The sequence below is a fragment of the Arachis ipaensis genome, chromosome B02 (assembly GCF_000816755.2).
Source record: "Arachis ipaensis cultivar K30076 chromosome B02, Araip1.1, whole genome shotgun sequence".
NCBI classification, from domain to species: Eukaryota; Viridiplantae; Streptophyta; class Magnoliopsida; order Fabales; family Fabaceae; genus Arachis; species Arachis ipaensis.
The window spans coordinates 105598412-105620098 of record NC_029786.2 but is presented as its reverse complement, the minus strand read 5'-3'; the positions used below and the strand labels follow the sequence as shown (position 1 = coordinate 105620098).

Sequence of the window (21687 nt, the reverse complement as noted above, 5' to 3'; positions counted from 1 at the left end):
CATCCTTCTTTCAGCTCCGAGAAGGAACTCAATCACGATCACAATCAGCATCCATTTCCATTTGGATATTTGCAGAGAGAAATTCGATTCAATAATTAATCCCAAAAGAATCCATCTTCAATTCCCCGCTTCCTCTCTTTTGAGTTCTCATCTCATCGCGAAAGAGAAATGTCAGCGTACAGATGGAAGAGCTTCGAGGAGAACGAGGACCGCCCCTCCAAGCCTCGCCGCTACGGCGTCACCGAGATGAGAAGCCCTGATTACTCTCTCTTCAACCACAATGTTCTTCAGGTTAACATTATCATGCATTGCACTGCATTGCGTGCCTCTAATTTAATTATATAAGGCTTAAGTGGAGATTACATTAATTAATCAATTAATTGATTAATTTTAGGATATATTTGAATCAATGGGAGAGTACGTTGACGGATTGAAGTTTTCTGGAGGGTCTCACAGCTTGATGCCAAAGTCACTTCTCAAAGAAGTGATCGACATGGCTCATCACCATGATGTGTACGTTAGCACTGGTGATTGGGCTGAGCACACCATTCCCAAAGGTCCTTCTGCTTTCAAAGATTTTGTTGAGGTTTGAGTCTGAGAATTCTCTCTATTGGTTTCTAATTAGCTGTTTGTTATTGTTGTGCTAGGTCAATAATAATTTGCATGATTTATTGCTGTGACTTGTGACAGGAATGCAAGCAGATGGGTTTTGACACAATTGAGCTCAATGTGGGCTCACTTGGGATTCCCGAAGAGACTCTTCTCAGATTTGTCAGATTGATTAAGAGTGGTGGCATGAAAGCTAAGCCCCATTTTGAGGTCAAGATTAAGGAGTCTGATATTCCAAGAGGTCCTTATAGGGCTTTTGGGGCTTATATTCCTCCTTCAGCGCCCAGATCATCTGGTAACCATATTTATATGCGCGCAAGCGCGTGTGTGTGTCTATGATTTATGTTTTTATAATTTTATCTTGAGATGTAAACTTGTCCGATACCTGCTCATTCTACCTCATAATTAAATGGAAGCTCAGCTTTTACCTCATAAAATGGTTAACTCGTATCTTTTTGGAGGGAAAAATAAATATAGCATGTCTCTGTTTTGCTCTATGCTCTTCCTTTTCTAATTTTGCTGAGTACAATGAGTTGAAATGAAATGAAATATTGAAATTCAGAATGTCTGTGAGTTCAATTTGGATGATAAATTGTCTTTAAGCAGATGAATGAATGCAGATAATAAGATAAGTTTTTATTCATTTAATTTTTCTTTTCTTAAATTTCAAAGTTAGAATGTGTATGAAATCAAAAGGATGATGCAGAACATATTTTACCATGGTATTATCATCTTCCTCAGTAATTTGAATGCTGTATTAGAAAGCAGTAGCTTGTAGTTACTGGTGGTGCACATGGTATCAATCCTTTTGGATTGAGGGCTATTTGAGCATATAATGTGGATGTCAATTGGATAACCATCGTGATCAAATTTGAAAAATAAGAGTTTGAGTGTTGAAGTGAAGTTTATACCAAAATCTAAGGGTGATATAAGCGATGTAAGTTGTAAGGGCAGAGTATGATGATATAAATGTTCTGTACTTGTTAATGACACACAAACACCCAAAATCACCATACAACAAAATATTAGTTTGACTTGTGTTGAAACTTTTGCCACAGAATTTGTGGAAGATGTGGATCTCTTGATCAGAAGGGCTGAGAGATGTTTGGAAGCCGGTGCGGACATGATAATGATTGATGCTGATGATCTTTCCAAACATGCTGATAACATGCGCGCAGACCTTATAGCGAAGATCATAGGGCGGCTTGGGATTGAGAAGACTATGTTTGAAGCATCAAATCAGAGAACATCCGAGTGGTTTATCAAACAATATGGTCCAAATGTAAATGAATACTCTCTACTATATGTTTATTTACATACCACATCTTCTATTGATATTAAGGGTTTTTTTATTCATTTTATTTTATTGGGATATTAAACATATACTATACCTCTTTGATATGTTTCAGGTGAATCTCTTCATAGATCACTCGGATGTTGTTGATGTGGAATGCCTCCGAGGGCGCAACTTGGGAAGAAATCATGCATCTGTTCTTGGTTCTTCATATTTCCTGTTCTGAAGGGACATGAATTTGTGTAGCACCCTGTACTGGACTTGTTTGTCAAATGTAGAAGTCATGTGTGTTTGTTATAGTGGGTATTAAAATTAAAAACATCTTTTAAAAAAAATGAAGAGTGAAGACTGAAAATTCAGGAGGGGAGATAGAAGCATTTGTAATATATTCTCCAAGGAATGCATTTCCCTACTTGATTTTGTGTTGGATTATTCGTACAATATATAGCTCCTAATGTGAAGAAAACTTGAAACATTCTGAAAGCGATAATTTCGTCATTTCTATTGTAAGTATGTGTTAGACTGCTACTCTACTAGAGTTGCCTTTTGCAATGTCATCATGTGCGCATGGCTGTAATTTGCTTTGGACTTCTATCTCATAATTATAGGCCAAATTAATGTGCATCAAGACAACCTCAAGTTAAACAAGGTGATGTGGGATAGGCATAGGATTACTCCCTGAAATTTTGATAGGTTAGTTATGAGTTATGACCTTTTAACTAAAATTTATTTTATTCGTTAAGGAAATAGTGTTAAAAGAAAATGGATATTGTAGCTTTTCAAAGTAGTTCCTATTATTCAACACATACAAAGCAACTTAAGAGATTCATATTTATTATTCTTTAAAATATGGGTGTGAACATAATAATTGATACTGGAAAGAATGATAATATTTATTTGAATCAACACCATAATTTTTTTTAAGGATTGAAAATAAAAATCACAAATTCCTAATTTTATAAGTAGAAAAATTTTATTTAAAGCCTTGTGACGTAAAAAATATTAAGAAGAAAATACAGGCCAAGAACAGAAGAGTCGGGGAAGGTTGCAACCACAGGATTTAAAGAAGTTTTCTTTTGTGTTTGCATTAAAGTTGCAAGTTGCGACGAATCGTTGTCTATCCCCGCGGCATATTAGACTGTGTGCATCAGTTTTGACATTGATGGATCTCATGCTTTCTCACCTAACATAACAATAAATACATTTCCGTTATTATTTTTCTAATCTTCTTCTAGTTTATGCTGCTGAGCTACGTGCTCTTCATCGCGAATTGCATCACGCCCTATTCTTCCCCTTCAGTTCAATTTAAATCAAGCACGCCCTTCCATTTTCACGGTAACGCCTTTTCTCCTTTTCCCTTTTATTCGATCTGTGTTTTCATCTACGGTTTTGGTTTTGATTCGCTTTGCTTTGTGTCTTGGATTATCTCTAGTCTCGGATTTTGTTGTGTATACGTATATGTTACCCGGAAAATTTTAACAAAAAAACATTTTGTTGTATGAGCGTGGAGTAACTTTTGCTTAGATGAGACTTTTAATTCATGTTTCGATACTGCCTTAGTATTCACTGCTTGAATTTTCAGATCTGATGTTGCATTTGCATATTAATTTGCAACTAAAACGGGGTAGGGTTTCGGTAGATTCAATTTGTGGGCTTAAATTAATTAATATTCTCATCCTGAATTTTGCGAAGGAACTATTATTCTCATTGGTGTGACCTTGGTTGAGAGTGGATGGTTTTTGTTTATCAACAGTATTGGTCCTTGGATTGTGTATCTGTTTTCCTGCCGTGGCTATTTCATTGATCTTGCTAGGATAAGAAAATAGGTAAAAAATGATATTGCCATTTGGTATAGAATTATAGATAGTGTCATAGTGAGATCTATGTTGTTCCATTGCAAGCCTACTGGCATTGTATGATGAGTTTAAGAGTAGTTACACTTTTGATTAGGTGCTATTATTGCAATTTGCAATCAACAATTCTCTTATGAATTATATTCCCACTTTTGACTTCTTGTGATCACAGCTGTGTTGTATCTATCAACTTATTATAGTGGTTGATACAATTCAGGATCAGGGTTCCAACAATAGAAGTGAAACAGGAAAATTGTGATAAATTATAAGCTACTTCTGCAGCATATTTGCTTTATAACAATTCATATAATCATATATAATATTTGAACATGTTTTTCTGAGTGGGAAAAATGGTTTACCTTCTATTCTATATATTTAGAAAAGGAACCAGTTTTGCAAGAGGGAAAATTGTCTTCTTTTCTTGGTTCTTGAGTCATTACATTGCTGAAGTATCACTGAAAAGAATGTTCCAGTGGTTTTTAGGGGTTGCACTATTATTATGTTAATGTGGAAATATTATTTTCGATTTTGTTAAACTTCAGGCTGGCCTATGTCATCTGGTGAAAAATCTGGAGGAGTCTATTTTCTTCTAGAGTCTAATGACAAAATATATTTTGCTGAGGCTCTCTGTTTTATGACAATTGATGTTGCTATCGTTGTTTATTTTATTTATTCTAGCATGAAATTTATAGACTACTTTTACCATATTGTTTTCCATTGTGGTTGAACTTGAAAGCTGCTGTTTCCAGTTTGGTTGCCATTTGACATTATTCAACATATGCGGATTTCTCCAATTCTTAAATATTTTGAATTTCCAAAGCGATGGATGTGTAACTAGTTGAATCTACTTTCAGCGGTCTCATGCATTGATATCTTGAGAACTGATTGTAATTCACTAGAGATTGAAATTGTGTAGTTTTAGGCTTTTCAATTTTCCTATCATCTTGCTTGATGTACACCAATGAAATGAGTGTGATTCATGGCTTTTATTGAGCTATGGATGCTTTCATATTTAGTTGCATGAACATCCCGTTGTTCTTTATTTAAGGCCAAGTCAAGAAGACAATTCACTACATTTTCCGAACTCAAGTTTTGAGTGGAATGTGATTCTGATGTCATTTCTCAAAGCCCCAAAAGAATAGAAATAAAAATGAATCATTTCATTATATTTTCTGTGAAGCCAAAGATATGTGTGTATTGGATATTTACAAACTACAAATGTTTGACATGACATGCAGCTTCTGGCAAGCTCCGATGAGGTCACCATCTTTCAGGAGGCCCTTCACAAAGAATGAACTGGGAAGTTGGTCAACACTCATGGAGAGGCACCGGTTCCTCTTGTCAGCTCTTGTTCTACTAGTTCTCCTTTGTAGTGTTTATCTTTACTTTGCTGTCACATTAGGAGCCAGTGACATTTGCTCTGGGTTGACAGGACCTGAGAAAGCTTCATGTCATATGCAGCATCTTAAGGCTTCTGTTGCCAAGGGTAAACTGAAACATCTTTGACATTTGTGATTTGAATATTATTTTTGGTGGAGATTGTGTTAGGTGACATGAAATGGAAACATACTCAGGTATAATCATTGTGTTATATGTATACATAGTATTTATCTTGGTTATTGTGAGCACAAATGCATACAGATTACAGACCTTGTATAATGAAGCTATCCCTTGATTGTTTCCTTTTTGTTGATTGTTCTAATCTGCCTAATTTAAGAACGTCCTTAGTACCAAAAATTATAGTTGTCAAATCTTGAATTATATCGTCAACCGTTCAACCAGATTTTGGATCCTGCATTATTTTGTATCAAGCGATTTTGAAGCATACTCATAAAAATAACAAACTAACTAAAAATAAATAAATTCCTAGAATAATAAAATAAGTACTTTGAATTGCATATAAACAATTAAAATTTCAGTATATCTTTGAAGTAGTTGAGAAACCCTGTAATGAGTTTAGTTTTAAGGGAGGAAAAAAAAAACATAAAGTGATTACTGGTTTGGGAGTGTAGTATTTAAACTTCGTGTTATATATAAAAAAAAATGATATTTTTAACTGTTAACTGTAAACTGTAAACTGTGAAGGCCTTTTATATAATTTAATCATTTATGGTCATTTTATGAATTGGATAATACGGTAGTCTATTACTATACTATAACTTTACTAAAACTTATATAATTAATCCATCTCTCGGTTATCTTAATCTTCTTGGCAATAAAGTTGCCACATCAATAGTTCAACACACATGGAGAGAATATAAAAAACAGACAAAAAAAGATGCATTTTTGGTGACATAGGGGGCCGAAGCCCAAACAGAAACAAAAAGAGAAAAAAAAAGAGAAACGAAAGTGACAAACCAAGTTACATCATAGTGAATTTCTATGGGGCTGCTGTCCTGCTGATTGTCCAAGCCATGCTGAGAACCTTAATAATTCCCCAGATTTCTGCATTGAATTTTTTATTTGGTTGCCCACGGTTTTTTTTAAGCCAAGGACCAATCCAGTCATGAATCTGAACTTCATTTAAGATCAGTCATTAATCAATAAATTGCTGCATGTATAAAGTAAAATTCAAACTTGCGAGATTAAACGGACTCAACCAATCTTAAGTTAGTTTCTGCATTGAATTTAATTGGATGATGACGAGTATCAAGTCCCTTTTCTTATGGTCAACTACTATTCGGCCAGCTCCCCGTTGACTGGCCCAATCCAGCAAAGGGGCCCAAATCCTATACCCATTATCCAAAAAAAAGAGAAAGATAGGAACCGCCGTAGCTACTGCGTGCTCCGCCAGGCACGATCTTCTGGTCTCCGTTGAAAAGAGAGGGCAACGCCGAAGCACTTAAGAAATCTTTAAGCTCCACCTCACTTCCCCATTTTCCCCTCATCGTCGTTCCTCCTGCTCCGAAAATCCACAGGTTTGGTTTCTACATTGCTGACGGGGGTTCATTATTTCATTGCTTCTATATTTTTGTTCGGTTTTCAGCAATCAATTCATAATCATAGCTCCAAAATTTGGCAACTGTCAAAGAAATATTGACTTTATCTCAGATTGTTATGTCTAAGGCGGAAGAGAAGGAATATCCACGCGGCTCTACTGTTAAGCGCGAATTGAAGTGCTCCGCTTGCTTCGATGCTCTCTGGTTCTGCTATTGTAATTCCATTCATCCCTCTTCCGTTACTGTCTTTAACCCTATTTTCTCAATCTGGTTAGCTAAATACTACTAATCAAATTTGAATTTTTATCACCGTTTTTACTTTTGTTTGAATACGCGCAGCCCCCGTTCATCAGATGCAGCAATATTACAGGGTTGGTGTTCTTGATAATTGTTCCAAGCAATGGAAAGCCATGTTTGATTGCTTAAATCTCAAGACGAAGAGGGAATCCGAGGTCCAGGTTGGTTGCCTCCTCATCCTTTCTGGTTTCGTGTGTTGTGCTCTGTAATTGGATGAATATTTAATTTTATAGATGATGGAAACATTTTCTTTGTGTTGATTTCCTCAAATCTGTTTTACTATTCTCAGGTCCCAAATCTCTGATTATGTTAAGTGATACATTAGATTTTGCAATTTTTTTGCTGTCATGCTGCCTACATAGTTAGAGTTAGAACCGAATTCGATTTCATGATCAATCCTATGCTAGAGTTGGCAGTAATGGAAAAGTGAAGGCAGATATCAATGCTATGTGAGGGGTAGTTCTTCTGCAGCTTGATTATAATTTATGAGGAGTCTGAGAATGCTTATAGCTATGTTTTTCAAATGATCTTTTTTTGGTATTCTTCCTCTTTGCATTGTTTGTCTATTGCTTGCAATCTTCATGTGGTATGTGTATGCTATGGAATGGCCTCATTCATGTTCATGCTTTTTCATTGTTGCATTGCACAAGTTGCAGGATCAAAATAAGCTTTCAGCTCTGGTAATAAGATGAATTACTTTGTGCAGGAAATTCTGGAAGCTCGTGAGAGTTCAAAGCCTCACATTTGGACTTTCCGCACACCAGAAGAAGCTTCAGAGCGTTGGAACAAAATTTACGGGCATTTACTAGATGAGAATGATGATTGAACCCAAATAGTGCAAATAAAGATATCATTCAATTTGGCCAGTGATTCAGAGACAGAATATGCTTTCAAGTACCAAGAAAAATTATGTTTTGATTAATGCTAAAGAGCGAGTTCTTGGTAATATTTATTGCTTCTTAACAGAGTGAACTTTACACTCAGTGGACTAGGCAAAAATAGTTTCCAACGATGTTATTTTCTTTTCTGGAAGTTGCTATGGCTTTAGTTCTCAACTTCTCATGATTCCCATCGTTAGTTGAATGCCTCGTTTCTGATATTGAATGTACTGCTGGATTGCTAAATCTTAAGTGGTTTATTTGAAACCCCAGCATAGCAGATTTCCTAATTCATGTTCCATTAGCTGTCACATGAAAATGAGGAAGATGTCACCGTCTTTTTTGGCTAAGAAGTAAGCCAATATAGCCATAGATTTTGACATCTATTCTAATTTCTATATATAGTTTTTAGTAGATCAGCTGGTAAAAAGGGAGCAGAAAAAGCATTATCTGATGGAGCATGGAAATGTTGATTGATTAACTAAAGAAATTTAAAGCATTGGACATTTGCAGTAAATTACAGGGGAAAAATTTTAATCAAACTACCTAACTACCATTCTCTCACATTTAAATTAGTTAGGTGCCTCACATCGCATGAGAAATCCAGTGAAATTTTGTGTATATTTCCACTAACATTGTGGAAGCACTTAGAACTTAGTGATTAGATTTAGGTCACAAAAGCCAACAGCCATGAATAATAAGTGCTCAAAATCTAAATTCGGTTATTATATTGTTAAACATCAGTTCACTCGTCGATTTAAGTAAATGTTCAGATTCACCGCGAATTAATTCTTAACCTATCATATCGAGAAATAGTGAAATACCATGAAAAAAAAAAGATGGCAATACACGGAGCCAAAACGTGCTTCTCAACCCATATTATGCACCTTCAATTTTCATGATTGGAAAACGTTCTTATACATCTCCATTCTCCATGGGAATACAGCGTTACCGAGTCCCACATGAATTATTAAGTTCAATAAAGACTACATTAATTATAGGATAATTAAGATAAAATAAATTTAATAATTTTTTAATTATATCATATAATAAAAAAATAAATGTTAAATTTTCAAATGTTAAATAAGGTGTATAACAATCTTAAAAATAAAGTGTAATATCTTTATCATAAAAATTATAGCAATATATATATAGAGGATGAGAATTCTCCCCACCTTTAGCTATTGTTATATGCTTGTGCAGGTGAAACGTTAGATGTTAGAATAGTAGATGAATCATGTGAGTCTGTAAGGTGAGGTGGGAATTGATAATTAAAAATATTGAAATGAATATATGAAGGTTAAATAACTTTAATGAATATATTATTAGAATATCATAATTAGGAAACAAAATCAGACAAATATCAAAGAGGTTTAGAAAAGTATTATTTTTATTATTCATATTTTTTATCTGTGATTACAAGATTCTTACTAATATAAAGATCAAGAGTACGCTCGTTATGAAATAATATCCTAATAAATTACATTGATTTTTTTTTTAATCCTCTTTAATATTTTCCTGATTTTGATATTCTAATATATATCTCTCTTACTAAATTGATAGATTTGTTCAGCTAGTTTCATAGGACTTGTTGTTGATGCGTTGGTCACGTGCTCAAGTAACTGATGGAAATGAAACACCGTATTATTTAAGGAGCAAACAAGTATGTATAACTCTCCATTATCCCATTACATCTTTGAACATGGCTAGCATCGAGAACCAAATGGAGAATAAGAAGAAGGCATGCGTCATTGGTGGAACTGGTTTTGTGGCTTCTTTGCTCATAAAGCAGTTGCTTGAGAAAGGTTATGCCGTCAACACCACTGTTAGAAACCCAGGTTGGCCTATTCACTCTCTACCATGCATTCTAATAATACGTTTCATCAACAGGTTATTCCAATAAATTTTAAAAATGTATTAAAGTTACCATTTTATTCTATTGAATTGAACAAAATTTGTGTGCAGATAATCTTAAGAAAATATCTCACCTATTGGCACTAAAAAGTGTGGGAGAGTTGAAGATATTTAGAGCAGAGTTAACAGTGGAAGAAGATTTTGATGCCCCAATAGCAGGTTGTGAACTAGTCTTCCAACTTGCTACCCCTGTGAACTTTGCTTCTGAAGACCCTGAGGTATTTTACATTGAAATTAGATACTTTTAAACGTGTGAATGAGTGATTGAATTAAAAAAGAGTGACATGTTGCAGAATGACATGATAAAGCCAGCAATAAAAGGTGTCCTGAATGTGTTGAAAGCATGTTCAAAAGCAAAACAAGTTAAAAGAGTAATCCTGACATCATCGGCAGCTGCAGTGACTATAAACCAACTCAATGGGACAGGTTTGGTCATGGATGAAACCAACTGGACTGATATTGAATTCTTGAACACTGCAAAGCCACCTACTTGGGTAATGTATATAGAAACCAAACTATATTATTGAATGATGATAGATACTAAAAGTGAAGTTGGTAATCCAAATGTTCAGGGATATCCAGCATCCAAAACACTAGCTGAGAAGGCTGCATGGAAATTTGCTGAAGAGAATCACATTAATCTCATCACTGTCATACCTGCCCTCACAGTTGGTCCTTCTCTCACCCCAGATATCCCATCTAGTGTTGGCCTTGCCACATGCCTTATAACAGGTTCAAAAAACATTACAAATACTCCTAATAATAATTGAGTTCGTTCATGTTTCAAGAATGGTATTCTTTGAAACCCTGCAGGCAACGATTTCCTCATAAATGGTTTGAAAGGAATGCAGATGCTGTCAGGTTCAATATCCATAACTCATGTGGAGGATATTTGCCGGGCACATATATTTGTGGCAGAGAAGGAATCAGCTTCTGGTAGATACATTTGCTGTGGCCACAACACTAGTGTTCCTGAGCTTGCTAAGTTTCTTAACAAACGGTACCCTCAGTATAAAGTTCCAACTGAGTAAGCTTCTAATTCTGAAATTTGGTGTGAATTTTTGAGAATCATGTTTTGTTGATTTCATATTGCACTTTTATGTGAAGCCTTTATTATGTATACCGTTTTCAACTCATTTTCAATTTTGTAATTGCAGATTCAATGATTGCCCCTCCAAAACAAAGTTAATCGTCTCTTCTGAGAAGCTTATCAAAGAAGGCTTCAGTTTCAAGTATGGAGTTGAAGAAATTTATGATCAGACTGTGGAATACTTAAAGACTAAGGGTGCCCTCAAGAACTAGATCTTGATAAATCCAATGCCTTCAGCATGCTTTACGCTTGTTATGTAATAACTAGCCATTTCTTGAAGTCCAGTGTGATGTATTAATTTAAACAATAACCTAAATCAAGGAAACAGTAGGCTTATTACTGTCAATTTCCTACTGTGTTTGTGATGGATTAGTTCATGGTTAATTACTTTACTAAAATATGGATTAATTCATGGTTAACTTTCATACTTTCCAAGTTCATAACATCAAACTATCAAAGAGTTTTACATATTCCATGAGACCTTGCTGTGGATTCCTGCCAGTAATAAGCTCAAAGAGTAGCATACCAAAACTATAAACTTCACTCTTCTCAGTGAAGGTTCTTGTAGACATATACTCCGGATCTAGATATCCAAAAGTTCCTCGGACAATCGAAGCATGAGGTCTGGAAAGCCCAAAATCAGTGACCTGCTCAGCAAAATTTAGATTTTAAAACTCAAAAGTACATTGGAAAGAAAGATTTTATGCTTCTAGCTTTATAGGGTAATAGTGAGAAAGGAAACTTGCAGTTCATTTTATATGAAAGTAGGACCCTTTAAATCGAGAATACAACATTGTTTGATGCTTCCTAACAAATAAGATAATATATCATTCTGATGAAATGAATATAAATGAGGGAAATGTAATGCATAAATTTGAAGATTAGAACAAACAAGAGGAAAAAAAACACCTACAAATATTTCAAGTACCACCATCATCCTTATTCATATTATTGTGGAGTATCCTGAACTGGTCCAGCAGTATATGTTCGAAGAAATACTTGGGAATTATTCTTCCAACTATAAAGGCATGTATGTTACTCCACTCACATGTTCTGACTTAAGATCAATCTCTACATTGATCCTTTTGTTATATATAAACAATGAATGTGTAAGTTAATTATTTTTATCTATATAATAGTATTTGATATAATCAAATGTGATATAAAATTGTTAGGTGCATGCTTCATAACAAAATTTATTAGCAAAATAATTAATTTTCTTATTCATTACACATGAAAATAGTTTAAAAATATTTGGCCTAGCATGATAAAAAATCACAATAATACTTTCCGGAACCAAAAATTGATTTAATCTGAAAAATGAATAAAAGCAAAACGACGACGTAGTATTGAACGCGTATGTGAAACTGGCTAAACCCGGCGTACAAGAACCGGAGTCACGTACGCGTTTCGGGATCGGCAGCTTGCAACCATCGCCACTTTTCTTCTACTTCTTCTTCTTCTTCTTCTTCTTCTTCACCGATTTCATCGTTTTTCTCTCTCCCACGAAACCAGACTAATTATCTTTCCCCATCCTTTTTTCTCTTCACAAAAGAAAGGGAGCAACATGTTGGAGAAGATCGGGTTGCCGCCAAAGCCTTCGCTGCGAGGGAATACTTGGGTCGTCGATTCCTCACACTGCCAGGGATGTTCCTCTCAGTTCACCTTCATCAATCGCAAGGTTCTTCTTCTTTTTATTTTATTGTATTCTCTTGGGTTCTGTTTCATATTATTCATGATCCGATTGTTCATTCTTTTCTTCTTCTATGAGCAAATGTTGAAACTTTTGCTTTTAGGGAGAAAGCCCATGATTTTTCATGATCGATTGAAATTTTGTCATTGATGTTGTTACGTTCACGGATAGTTAGTTCCCATTAAGTTAAAAGTGATTTGAAAATTAGTCGTCAGTGATTTTTCTGGGATAATCCGGTTAAGCTGACTGAATTTTCAATTACATGGTTTAATTGTATGTAAATGCCATGCTTATAAGAGATATTGTTGTATGTGTATAATTATGTGTTAGATTGCTTCTTAGTTGATCCTAACTAAATGACTATCTCAACTTATTGGCTTTGCATTACAATATTTCCAACTGTCAAAACTACAGTAAAATGCTGTGCTTTTCTCATTGATCCATGAATACAAGAGTAGTTCGTTTGCTCATTTTCCCATTGGGAGAATACGTGCGAATTTACTTCCTACTCATTTATGTAAATGTAGAAAAGAACATCTGTCTATGTCATGTGGTTGTGTTTTGATCTTTTGGTACCACTTCCCTTCTGCATTGCATCTGTATTTTCAATGAGATGGGTAATTCAATGTTTCTGTTATAGTCAAATGGAATTTTGGTCTCAATAAACACAATGAGATGGGTTAAGTCAGTATTTTGGTCTTCTGTGGAAATTGAAAAATGGGATTCATATGCCGGAATATGCTTCTCCATGTTTGCTTATAAGAGTCTTATTGGAACTATGTTAGCAATAATTGTCCAAAATTTAATAGGCAGTTTTCTTTCATGTTTCAGCATCATTGTAGAAGGTGTGGGGGCTTGTTTTGCAACAGTTGTACCCAGCAAAGAATGGTTTTACGTGGACAAGGTGATTCCCCTGTACGTATTTGTGAACCATGTAAGAAGCTAGAAGAGGCAGCACGGTTTGAGTTGAGACAGGGACGCAGACTGGGAAGAGGTGTTTTTCTTTTCTCTCTCCTTTTTTTTGAAAAACAAAATCTTTTGTATGTGTACTAGTTTACCCTGGAGTTGTACTCTGTCAATTATGTTCTTTCTTTCTTTATCACTTCAGTTCCATATTTTCAAATATTCACTTCAATTCATCCAGGGAACGTGAAATCAACTTCTAGAGATGAGGATGAAGTTTTAAGCCAGATTCTTGGTTCTGGTAGAGAGGAAAAAGCTCCCAGCAGTCAAAAATCAAGTGGCACTGCATCATCTTCAAGTGCTAAGGGATTTTCCAATTCTGATGACAGCGAAATACAACAATTTGTCTCAAATGATAAGCCTGATATTCTGGGCATTGATGTTGGATCCACCACTCCTGATGAGTTACGTCAGCAAGCATTGGAGGAAAAAAGGAAGTACAAAATTCTGAAAGGAGAAGGGAAATCTGAGGAGGCCTTGAGATCTTTTAAGAGAGGAAAGGAACTTGAGAGGCAGGCTGATTCTTTGGAAATTCAGTTAAGGAAGAACCGTAAGAAGATGTTATCTTCTGGAAACTTGTCTGACATGCATAACAAAGGTAGTCCAGAAGAGGTTGGCAGTAAAACAAAGTCACTTCCTCATGAGGGTAAAGAAAAGGATGATCTTATGTCTGAACTTAGAGAGCTGGGTTGGTCTGATATGGATCTACATAGTGAAGATAGAAAGCCAGCAAGCTTGAGTTTGGAGGGTGAACTGTCATCAATCATTGGAGAAGTCCGTCCGAAGACTGGTGAAGAAAAGGGCAGCAGAATTGACAAGACTGAGGTTGTTGCTCTGAAAAAAAAGGCTCTTACGTTGAAGCGTGAGGGTAGGCTTGCAGAGGCGAAAGAGGAATTAAAAAGAGCTAAAATTCTTGAAAAGCAGCTGGAAGAACAGGAACTCCTAGCTGAAGCTGAAGATTCTGATGATGAACTATCAGCGCTTATCCGTAGCATGGATAATGAAAAAGAAGGTTCAAATCTGCATGATCATGGGAAAGGTTTTGATCTTGATGGCCTTATTCATATTTCTGATGATCTTGGTGCTAATTTTGAAGTGACTGAAGAGGATATGATGGACCCTGAATTAGCTGTTGCTTTGGAATCAATAGGTTGGACTGAACCTGAACAAACATTCATAAAGTCCCAAACCATTGACAAAGAAGCAGTGCTTAGTGAAATTCAATATTTGAAAAGAGAAGCTCTTAATCAGAAGCGGGCAGGTAATACTGAAGAAGCAATGGCATCCTTAAAAAAGGCGAAGTTATTAGAAAGGGGCTTTGAGTCGGAAGACAGCACCATATTTGAAAAGTCCACTGCTGTTCAGAAAAATATGAGTTCTGACATTACGGGTAATGGATCAGACTCCATTCAATTTGATGAGAGAAATACTAATGCCACTAATACTTCTGCTTCAAAAATGGCATCAAAAAGCCGACTGATGATTCAGAGAGAGCTTTTGAGCTCGAAAAAGAAGGCTCTTACCTTGAGAAGGGAAGGAAAACTGAACGAAGCAGAGGAAGAAATGCGAAAGGGGGCTGATCTTGAGCGTCAGCTGACAGAGTTGGACAAGGCTTCAAATCTCAAAGCACCTCAGATAAGTAGTACCACAGACAATGTCTTGCATACATCAAGAAAGCATTCTGATATTCATAGAAATATGCAAGTTGAGGAAGGAAGTGAAGATGATGTGACAGATCAAGATATGTCTGATCCAGCCTATCTTTCACTCCTTAAGGACTTGGGTTGGAATGATGACAGTAATGAACCTTCTAGTTCTCCAAGCAAGCTTTTGAAGAAAGAAAATGATCATTCTCTGCCTGTCAGTGATGCTTCTTTAACTAAGAATTCTAGAGCACCAAGAAAAAATAAGGGTCAAATCCAGAGGGAGCTCTTGGGATTAAAGAAAAAGGCCCTTGCTCTCAGGCGTGAAGGGAAAGCTGAAGATGCAGAGGAAGTGCTAAGCATGGCTAAAGCATTGGAAACAGAGCTTTCAGAGTTGGAAGCACCAAAAAATGAAGCACGGGTTGAGGCTACTATGATGACACATGAAATCTTAAATCCTCCAGTTGAATCTGCAATTGATGAAGAAAGCAATACTCTTGTTTCGGAAGAGGATATGCGTGACCCCGCCTTGAATTCCATGCTCGTCAATCTGGGGTGGAAGGATGAATTTGAACCTGTGACTGTAAAAAAAGAGCCAGCTAAAAAGGAACTATATATACACAATTCGTCTTCAGGTATTCCTGCTAAAGCTTCTAGGAGTAAGGGTGAGATTCAAAGAGAACTTTTAGCATTGAAAAGGAAGGCTCTTGCTTTAAGGCGCCAAGGAGAAATAGAAGAAGCTGAGGAAGTTTTAAGAATGACCAAGAGTCTGGAAGCTCAAATGGAGGATGAAAAATCAGTAATGCCTGAATCATCTGACTTACAGGAAAAACCTGAGAGTTTAAGATCAACTGTTGAAGTGGATAAAGGTTCAGATACAAATATTCCATTCTTAAGGGAGTCAGGTAATTCAGTGCTTCCTCCCTCTCAGCCAATCGAAAATAAGGATTCATTATCAGCCAAGGTGAGTGCTTCAAGGGAAAATCTTGCAGAAAAGATGAACACAGCACAAACAACTGATAATAGCACTTCAGCTGGCCACTCCATGCATTCAATAGATAGACTTACTAGTGATGGTTCAACAAGTTCATCTCAAACAAGTAATCCTATTCATTTGGACTCCTCGGAAAATCTCAGCCAAGATCAGCAACTCAAAAACAGTGTTACCACGAAAAGAGAATTGACTGGCACAAATGAAAAACCTAACATTAGCAAGTTAAATGCTGCTCAGAATTATGCTTCCATGGACCACCTACATCAAGATATTTTAGCTCATAAAAGGAAGGCAGTTACTTTGAAAAGAGAAGGGAAACTTGCAGAAGCTAAAGAAGAACTCCGGCAGGCCAAGCTGTTAGAGAAGAGTTTGGAGGATGGAAGTGCGCAGCCAATTACTTCTTCTGCAAACAATGTTCCTGATGCATCTCATGCTGTAAAGAAGCAAGAGTCAACAAGTGTTGCCGCGAAGCAAGAGTCAACAAGTGTTGCTTCAAAACCATTGAGTAGCCGTGATCGGTTCAAGCTGCAACAGGAGTCCCTGGGGCACAAACGCCAAGCCCTAAAACTACGGAGGGAAGGCCGCACAGAGGAAGCAGAAGCCGAGTTTGAAAAGGCAAAGGCGATCGAAACCCAGTTGGAGGAGTTGGCAGCCCATGATGCCAATAAACCAGATGCAGCCGAAGATGTGACTGTTGAGGATTTTCTTGATCCTCAACTCTTATCTGCTCTGAAAGCTATTGGAATTGAAGATGCTAATGTTGCATCAAGAGGCCCGGAGAGACAAGAGCCTGTGAAATCCAATGTCACTAAAGGTGAAAAAATGTATGAAAAGAAGCTGAATTCAATGACATCTGGGTGATGATGGTACAGTTTCAAGCTGGAAATTGTTCAAATTGGTGAAGAGAATCCATGTTGTATGGAGAGAATCCATGTTGTATGGTAAATATATGGTGCGTTTATTCATATTGTGTGTATGCTTTCTGTTGAAAACAAGTTCATTGTACGGCTGACCACCTTCTTTATGATCATAGAAACATGATCAAATTTGAAGGTCTATTACTTGATTCACAACTACCACACCAGAAATTTGAAGGTCTATTGCATGATTAACTAATTCACAACTAAGTTTTATTAGTTGATAAGGTGGGTTATTGGGTACTACTAACATTGTTCCTATAAGAATTTCAAAACCCACTCAACCCAAACTTGCTGTATTATTAATGAGCATCCATTATTAAAACATCTTGAATTTCAAATGTCGAAGAGATAAATAGCTATCCCCTAGCCTCGTATGTTTCATCTTTTCCTTCTTCTCTTTCTATTTTTGGCTTCTCTGTATCGATCTCTCCTCTTTCCCATAACCTCTTTATCTCATGCATGATGATGATGGTAGCAACTGATATCACTTAGCTTGAGTAAAATTCCCTTTTGCCATATATGGGACTCCAAATTAAGCCTTGCCTTTCCTCTTTCAAGCATCAAACTTGATCCTTTTCCTTTGATTAACAAATGTAAATCATGTATGCACAAATGCGCAACTTTTACTGGTAGTGTCTCTTGAATAGAATGAGTAACTTATAGAAACCTTGGGCTAATCCTGTGAAGTGTAATTATTTGCAAGGACGTCTGTGCATAAATCATGAACTTAGGAATGTGGGTAAAAAATTAATTGAAAGGCTTGTACATGATCGATGCTATCTAAGTATTAAACAGATTCTTGTGTATTTCACTATGCCGACATATGTGTATATAAAATGTATGTGAAGGCTTTAAAAGTAACAAATCAAGCTATGTAATTACCAAGAATGTTGTAAAACAAAAGTGTTGAGCTTAGTTTGATTTTGGGCAAATAAATGATTACAGATATTGGTTGGGTTAAAAGTCCAATATTGTTTAATGTGTGTTTTATTGTTACAGGCCTAAATACTCACTTTCACAGCCAAACAATGTAGTTGGTTTATTCCAATTCCCTTGCTGCTTCAAGTTAATGCACAAGTCCAAAGCACTCTAACATAGTACCGTTAAGCAAAAATAAAAGGCTATCCATTTGATAAAAGAAAAAGGGCAGTTGTCTACATCATGAACAAAGCAAGACGCTGGAAGAAAAAAGAAGAAACAACACACCAAGGACAGTTAGGATACTACCACCACTCCAAGGACATCAGTAAAGCAAACTTCAGAGTATGGGAGAGCAAAACACAAATTTGCTAATGAGCAGAGGTAGTGGGGCTGCTCCTCGGACAGCAGAGAAATGGAATAAAATGAAAAAGGAGTGCATGTCAAGGAAGAAAGCAAAGCAAAGGACCACAGAGGTGGTGTACGGGCTCCTCAAGCAGCAGAGATAGTGGAGCGAAATAAAAAAGGACTGCATGCCAGCTGAGACAACTCCAACGGGTAGCTGGTACAAGAAATGGAAGAGGCAAAATTTGAAGACAAGCTGAAGATATATAACTAACCTCATTCTAACATTTGAAGACAAGAAAAAGAGAGCACAAACTCAGAGTATCATCTCAACTATTGAGCTAAAATCTTTTTCTTTTACTCAAACTTAATTTCTGATTTTCATTGTTATGGTTGTCTTGTGTCATTTTCTGTTTTGAGAAAAAGGCTAATAATGTGAGTTGTAAAAGCCAAGAGAGAAAAGGTAAGAGTGATGCAAAAGAGCCACTAAATTCTTGTGTAAATGGAAGTTGAACTAGGACTAGTTCCCCTTGCCAGGTTGGGTTAACACTTGGTGATCAGTTTGAATCTGTTTGAATTCTCCTTCCAAGTTGAGACAGTACTTTGGGTACTAAACTTTGGTGAAGAAAGCTTAGGGATAGATACTAGTTGAATTAGGTTGTAATTCAATAGTATTTATGTTTGTAATCAGTGGATTATAATAAAGATTCCACCATGATTTGTGGTGGAGACTGGACGTAGAATTCATGGCACTTGGAATCTAAACCACTGGTCTCTTTCTCTTCTTCCCTTCTCCGTTTATTTTCTGCCCATAAGACAAAACGAAAAAAATTTCTGCATTTCCAGCTTCAGTGAATACAGAGTTTGAAACTTTAAATTTTAAGTTAACTTGATTCAATTCCCTTCTCAAATTCAAGTACAACCATCAAAAAATATCTAAAATCATGCTTTAATTGATTTGATTTGTTATTAAGTAACTAATCATATTGAAGATATTTTTCCATAAAGATAATAATTAAGAAATTGCAACGTATTATGTTAAGTGATTTAATCAACCTATTAAATTATCCAACAATTTTTATCTTATATCTTTTTGTAAAAATAATAGCTAAGATATTAATACATATTATATTTATCTAAATAAAACTGTCAGTCTCGTCAGAACAAATTTATTGAAAAAGATATAGAAGCGAATAATAGACCATTGCGCAAGCATGCATGTCTGCCATTAAATATCCATAGATTTCTGAATCAACCAACCACAATTTGTTGTCATTTGCTTATATTTGGAAGGAACTAGTAACATTATTTAGTCTCGATTTCAATAATTCTATACTCAATTTAAAACAATTTTTTTTAAAAAAAATAAAAAATAACTAATCTGTGATTCTGTGCTTCTCAAAATTGAAAACTCACTAACTATCCTGGAACACATCTCTTTCATGCATTTGAAAAAGGGAAGTAATGTTCAATATAACATAAAATTAAGTATACAGCGTATTTATTATTATATATACAGAATTACAGATATACTTGTAGTCTATATTACACACTACAATAACCATTAGAATTTGAGGGCCATGGACGCACCGACAATAATACTAATAGGTTCTTAAATATAGAGATAGATTTGCTAGTAATAAATTGAGAGATTAATCACCATTGAATTTATAATTTTTATGATATATAAGTTCCACTTTAGAAGGGCTTCATTCCGTTAGAGAGAATAAGAGAGAGCAGTTGAGAAAAAATTTATATGTATTTAAGTTGTATCGAATGATACAATATAAAAAGATATTTACAAAATCGAAATCATAAAGACCTATAATAAATATTTAGATACAAAAACAAACAACAACAAAGCCTTGTCCCACTAAGTGGGGTCGATTATAATAAATATTTAGATATGCTAAATAATTTTAATAAAAACTAATTGACACATCCTATTAGAACACGTGCATATGGCAAGTACGTAAATAGTAGTGACAGGATGGTGCATTTCATCAATATGTGCCATTTTTCCTCTACTGTACTGGGTCCGTTCGTTTACTGCTTCTAACAAACCGTATTTTGTCCCTATCTGCTGGAAACTATGAAGCAAATAAATATATGTACTATGATGAAGACACAACATTCAAAATTTCAAATTAAGATTCATATTGATTAGTCAAGTATATACGCAATCACATTGTTCGTGTGGGCCATTTAGTAAGCGGTAATATGAAACAATCAACCATAAGTACTCATAACCAATGGAATATCTGTACAATATGTATAATGGAAGTTTAGGGATGACCGACTCACAGATTAACCGGGAAGCAACTATAGGTGCGGCACACCAGTTTCTGTTTTTCTCTTAACCGGAACGTAGCGTAATGTAATGCATGTGCTTTCCTTTATTTGCAAGAAAAATCTAATAAGGTGTTGGATCTCCACCATAATAAGTGACAATTGTACGTGTTGTCACTGTTGGCACACCAATTTAGAAACTATATATACTAGCCAGTCAGCCATTCGTTGTCGTAGAAAATCTCGAATAGACCAACACCACAGAAAGAATGAATATCCTGTTGTTAAGGTATAAGCTCTATGTGGCTCATTTTAACCACACAATATAACAGCCAAAATCTTATTAGGTACGTATAGTAGAGTAGTCGTAGTTAATTAATGTGCTATTTTTCTGGTGGGATTTATGTAATCCCTTACACACAACAATGGATTATATCATATAATACTAATTAGCAGGTCAGAATCGGAAATATGTCTCAGCTATTCATCTAACATGCCTAATGCCTGTTTAGGTCTCAGCATAAGTGAAGAATAGAGATGGATAACTGAATTAGAGTTCTCAAATATTTAATTTATCCGTTTTGGTAGGTAGCGAATAATTTGTGTAGACAATTTGAATAATAGATTTTAGAATTGATCTAATAAAGTAATATTCCATCTTAAATTAATTTCTAAATTTTAATATTAAGATAACCATCTGCACACTTAATGAATTGAACATTCAGTTATTATTAACTGTGCATGAATAAATTAAATAAAAAGAAATAATCATCCAATTAAAAATAATAAACATAATCATTTACATACCTATTAAATTGAACATTCGATATATTCATTATTCACATTATTTAGTATTCTCGTCATCTAGCTATAAGAATGGATACGGTCCCTCTTTCTTTTAATAAGGGAAGATCAACATAAATGGTATGACTATTGTAGAACTGCGTAACAATGCAAATGCAAATGTAAATATATACATTTTGATTTTGTACACGTAGCATTTTGTTAGCCGAGTACAATCACAACAGGAGTATGTACTAAAATTACG

General features: G+C 35.4%; 5 protein-coding genes across 6 annotated transcripts; all 5 read left to right on the top strand.

Moving 5' to 3' along the window:
• On the top strand, positions 1-2407 carry LOC107626253 (protein HEAT-STRESS-ASSOCIATED 32). Its single transcript, XM_016329092.2, has 5 exons — positions 1-291; positions 395-586; positions 691-904; positions 1668-1891; positions 2019-2407. Exons 1-5 carry the CDS (start codon positions 169-171, stop codon positions 2127-2129), a joined length of 864 nt encoding a protein of 287 aa, XP_016184578.1. The 5' UTR covers positions 1-168; the 3' UTR covers positions 2130-2407.
• On the top strand, positions 2882-5416 carry LOC107626252. Its single transcript, XM_016329091.2, has 2 exons — positions 2882-3238; positions 4995-5416. Exon 2 carries the CDS (start codon positions 5011-5013, stop codon positions 5260-5262), a length of 252 nt encoding a protein of 83 aa, XP_016184577.1. The 5' UTR covers positions 2882-3238; positions 4995-5010; the 3' UTR covers positions 5263-5416.
• LOC107626251 lies at positions 6501-8172 on the top strand. Of its 2 annotated transcripts, XR_001617501.2 has the most exons (5): positions 6502-6674; positions 6808-6910; positions 7035-7153; positions 7699-7994; positions 8026-8172. XR_001617501.2 is itself a non-coding variant. In XM_016329089.2 (4 exons), exons 2-4 carry the CDS (start codon positions 6814-6816, stop codon positions 7816-7818), a joined length of 336 nt encoding a protein of 111 aa, XP_016184575.1. In that variant the 5' UTR covers positions 6501-6674; positions 6808-6813; the 3' UTR covers positions 7819-8169. The 2 variants fall into 2 exon arrangements, 1 of the variants encoding a protein (XP_016184575.1); XM_016329089.2 differs by having other exon boundaries at positions 6501-6674; positions 7699-8169.
• LOC107626250 (anthocyanidin reductase ((2S)-flavan-3-ol-forming)) lies at positions 9539-11266 on the top strand. Its single transcript, XM_016329088.2, has 6 exons — positions 9539-9708; positions 9836-10002; positions 10078-10278; positions 10357-10516; positions 10598-10811; positions 10942-11266. Exons 1-6 carry the CDS (start codon positions 9573-9575, stop codon positions 11084-11086), a joined length of 1023 nt encoding a protein of 340 aa, XP_016184574.1. The 5' UTR covers positions 9539-9572; the 3' UTR covers positions 11087-11266.
• Positions 12218-16988, top strand: LOC107626246 (the record flags this gene model as incomplete). The annotated part of the gene is given in 3 exon segments (XM_016329085.2): positions 12218-12555; positions 13399-13561; positions 13712-16988. Coding segments are annotated over 3 exon segments (3554 nt in total), but the record flags the coding sequence as incomplete, so codon positions are not given.

Coding starts and splice junctions, on each gene's coding strand:
- LOC107626253 (XM_016329092.2), top strand. CDS start 169: ATGTCAGCGTACAGATGGAAGAGCTTCGAGGAGAACGAGGACCGCCCC. Junction 292..394: donor TCAACCACAATGTTCTTCAG/GTTAACATTATC, acceptor GATTAATTTTAG/GATATATTTGAATCAATGGG. Junction 587..690: donor CTTTCAAAGATTTTGTTGAG/GTTTGAGTCTGA, acceptor GACTTGTGACAG/GAATGCAAGCAGATGGGTTT.
- LOC107626252 (XM_016329091.2), top strand. CDS start 5,011: ATGAGGTCACCATCTTTCAGGAGGCCCTTCACAAAGAATGAACTGGGA.
- LOC107626251 (XM_016329089.2), top strand. CDS start 6,814: ATGTCTAAGGCGGAAGAGAAGGAATATCCACGCGGCTCTACTGTTAAG. Junction 6,911..7,034: donor TGCTCTCTGGTTCTGCTATT/GTAATTCCATTC, acceptor GAATACGCGCAG/CCCCCGTTCATCAGATGCAG. Junction 7,154..7,698: donor AGAGGGAATCCGAGGTCCAG/GTTGGTTGCCTC, acceptor TACTTTGTGCAG/GAAATTCTGGAAGCTCGTGA.
- LOC107626250 (XM_016329088.2), top strand. CDS start 9,573: ATGGCTAGCATCGAGAACCAAATGGAGAATAAGAAGAAGGCATGCGTC. Junction 10,279..10,356: donor CTGCAAAGCCACCTACTTGG/GTAATGTATATA, acceptor CCAAATGTTCAG/GGATATCCAGCATCCAAAAC. Junction 10,812..10,941: donor CAGTATAAAGTTCCAACTGA/GTAAGCTTCTAA, acceptor TTGTAATTGCAG/ATTCAATGATTGCCCCTCCA.